The following is a 3,374-nucleotide window of genomic DNA, read 5'->3' on the forward strand; positions in this document are numbered from 1 at the left end:
AATGAAATTAATTAAGATTTATCATTTTTTTTTTTTTATGATGAACCTGACCTCATTGAATAAGTTTCTTTTAGCCGACATAGTGGTGAAGGGAAATGGGATACAAATAACTGTTTGAACCAAGCTATTTTGGACCATGCCTCTTCTTTTTTTTTTTTTATTTTTCTCTTTCTTTAATTTCTTTTTGTCACTGGAATTCTTTGCTGGTAGTTGGTGTGCTTTATCCAAATGGATGGAAGTCCTTAAGCTTTTATTGGCCTTACCTCTCCAAGACTTGCATTATCAAGTGAAACTTACGAATATTACTTCTCCAAGACTTGCATAATATAATCAAGTGAAACTTATGAAGATCGCATACATTGTAGCTCATCGTAGATTATTTGGTGCTATATATCCAACAACCACTTACAACATACACTATACTTGTAGCCACAGTGCTTTAGTTAATGCAGCCGAAGTCCAGCATATCGTCGAACATGAATGTCTCGGGATCAAATTCAATATCTAAGCTGCTGGTCGGAGATTGAATGTTCGACGTAACATCGTATTGATCTGAAGCACCCCCCGTGAAAAGTGCCGCCGGAGAAGAGCCTTCCAAGTCCGACAAGTCAGGGAACACCAGAAGTTCAGGGAACACCAGAAGTTCTGATGAAGCACTGCGAGGTGAGTGACTGCTTAGGACTTCTTCATCGCATTCCAGCTTCATCGAGGGAAGAAATGGTGCAGAAAACAGAGGAGCTTCTCGTTGAGTATTTGCAGTATCCCCTGATTTGAAACTGATGATACAAGGTGCTGCCGACTTGCTCGCATCCATGCATGTGTGTTCTCCCATGTAGGTGATGGCGAACATCGAGGCATCCTCTGTCTTCTGGACTTGTCGCGTGGCGTGACATTCTCTGTCAAACTTGTGCGTGCATCTGTAGTAGCTTCTGCAAGTTGGAGCGACTCAACTCAATTCCAATGGACAAATCATACTAACTGCAATTACTTTTGGTATTAGGAAAACTGTTTTTATGGCGCTTCATTAATCCATGATGCACTTTGAATTTCCCTAAACCCTAATACAATTTCTACTCAACATTAGAGGAATTGAATTGGTACCTTTGATGTGTAGTGCCATATATGATCTTTTGCCCATACTTTCTCCAAGTGTAGCCGTCTTCGATATCCTTGGCATAAACTGTTCTGCATGTGTATGGATGAGATCTGTAAAGAGAAGATGACGTTTAACAAATTGAATTGACTAAACGAGATAGAAAAAGAAAATCACAAAGGGAACACGTCGATAATTACAAAAGCTTCCTTTCCCTTGGACAGCTACACATTAATTTGTGGAGTTAGTTAGCATTCATTATGCTTTCAACAAAAAGCCAAACTTATGCTGCGCATTAAGAGATTCTCTTAAAGCCAATAACAAGTATCTGGAATCGATCCCTTTAATTAATGATCAAAAAGTGGCTCAAATGACAGCAAATCTCAATCTTATCAGTATAGAGATGAAATACAAATAAACAAGAAATTTGTTTTACCTTCTTCTGTATCCGGATCTTCTTGGTGGTCGGATCTTCCCCGAATTTTCAATCTTCTGTTCATGAGAACTGAGCAAGTTGGCATGGCCAAGTGGTGCTTCAGCCATCGTCTCCGTGCCCAAAAGAGAGATCGCTGTCGAGAAGGAGCTCAGTACCTCGACTAGCAATTCCTTCACCGGGACGGAATAGTACTTCTCTGGAGGAAGGCTCTCCTTAAGCTGCAGCAGGGCTTGCAGGCGAGTGGCCGAGTCCTGCCCCTTTAGCAACTCTCGGATGGCCATCTTCATCACCTGCCGTGAACTGACTTGATCATGATCATGGGAGTCCATTCCCATCTTCAACTACTCAAACCTAGCTCCTCTCCTTAATTTTTTGCCAATCAAGGCGTTCGATGATAAGGAGCAGACAGTGGGATGTGAGAGACAGGGAGGAGGAAAATTTATAGAAGGGAAGAAAAGGAAAGGGGCAGGAATGAACGTGGAATTTGAAATGAAACCCACGCGAGAAGGGAAAAACTAAAGGTACGAACGTAAGCATCAGGACGTAACTAGCTGACATCACGGAATCTAATGGCTCTGTGTTCTTTCTTACACGCTTCCACAATCACATCTTAAAATTAAAACTTAAATCTATAAATTAAACTAAATATGTAAAGATTTACCTTTTCTGAAATTTTTTAGAAAACCTATTAAAAAAATAGTATTACTACGAAATTCAACCTCAGTTCATTCTAATAAATAGAATCGGGATAGAATACAATACAAATTCTAATTTATTCAACCATGAACAGATTTTAACAACAAAAACAGAATCTTTCCCCCTCATGCTAAAATCAAGCTCAAACTACCCAAATAAATTCTATAACAGAACCCTAGTAGCAAAATCTTCACCGGCTTAAACCAAGGACTTGCCTCAAATTAGATCCATCATCTTGACCTAAATCCTTGCTCAAATTCTTGATCAAATCTTGCCCGATTCAAGTTCTGATTTCCGATCTACACCACTCAACAGAACAGAACAAAAATCCAAGCAATCTAAGAATCGATCATGATCAAGAATTAGTATATCCGGATTAAACCTTACCTCAATGGATCAGGTCAAACCTCCCTAGTTCTCTTTCGCCGCGCGATCTGCCCCCTTGCTTGACGTGCACCACCACACGACAGCTCTCCTCAAACGGAGATCCACCACTGGTCGCCGGCTCCTCTTTCCGTCCCTTCCCTTGATTGCAGCCGGAGCACGCGATCGAGCGAAGGTGAGGAAGAAGCAGCTTCGCGCGAGCTCGGGAAGACCGGGGAGAGCAATCGCGATCGAGATTTGGGGATAGCAACACAACTAGATCTTATAATAATCTTACCGGGTTGAATCTTTAAAGACCCAATAACCATTAACCTATAAGCTTTTAATTGGGCTTTCATTTGGGCAAGCCTATTATCCTTGATTAAACCCAATTAATGGTTTAACTAACCTCCATTAACTTAATTAATTTCTATTAGGTTTAATTGATTTTAATTAACCCCAAAATTAGGTTTATTTACAAATAAACCCCCTACTAGGGATATTTATAATTAAATCCCTAGAAGTTCCGATATTTTACAACAATAATACCCATTATTGAAAGAAAAAACTACAAGCTAGACTTGGTAAGCAATTAGTCGAGTCATATTTAATAATTTGAACCCTGAAGTTATTCTTGCATAGAACATTAGAAAACAAGTTAGAACCATTCAGAAGATCAAATTTAGCAATGCAATTCACTTAAGTATCTGAAATGTAAAACTTAATAAGTGAGCTGTTATAGAGAGATCATACTGGCCTAGGTAATGTCTGTTAAACTAATATCAC

The 3,374-nt window shown here is 39.5% G+C and overlaps 1 protein-coding gene across 1 annotated transcript; it reads right to left on the reverse strand.

Moving 5' to 3' along the window:
- Positions 1–337: 337 nt before the first annotated feature.
- On the reverse strand, positions 338–1,919 carry LOC141836675 (putative WRKY transcription factor 70). The gene is made up of 3 exons (XM_074724182.1): positions 1,530–1,919; positions 1,102–1,206; positions 338–929 (listed from the first exon to the last, which is right to left on the reverse strand). Exons 1-3 carry the CDS (start codon positions 1,862–1,864, stop codon positions 440–442), a joined length of 930 nt encoding a protein of 309 aa, XP_074580283.1. The 5' UTR covers positions 1,865–1,919; the 3' UTR covers positions 338–439.
- Between the last annotated feature and the right edge of the window lie 1,455 nt (positions 1,920–3,374).

Source organism: Curcuma longa, chromosome 10, assembly GCF_044706935.1.
Source record: "Curcuma longa cultivar G26 ecotype Majalengka, Jawa Barat chromosome 10, ITB_CL_G26_1.1, whole genome shotgun sequence".
Classification (NCBI taxonomy): domain Eukaryota; kingdom Viridiplantae; phylum Streptophyta; class Magnoliopsida; order Zingiberales; family Zingiberaceae; genus Curcuma; species Curcuma longa.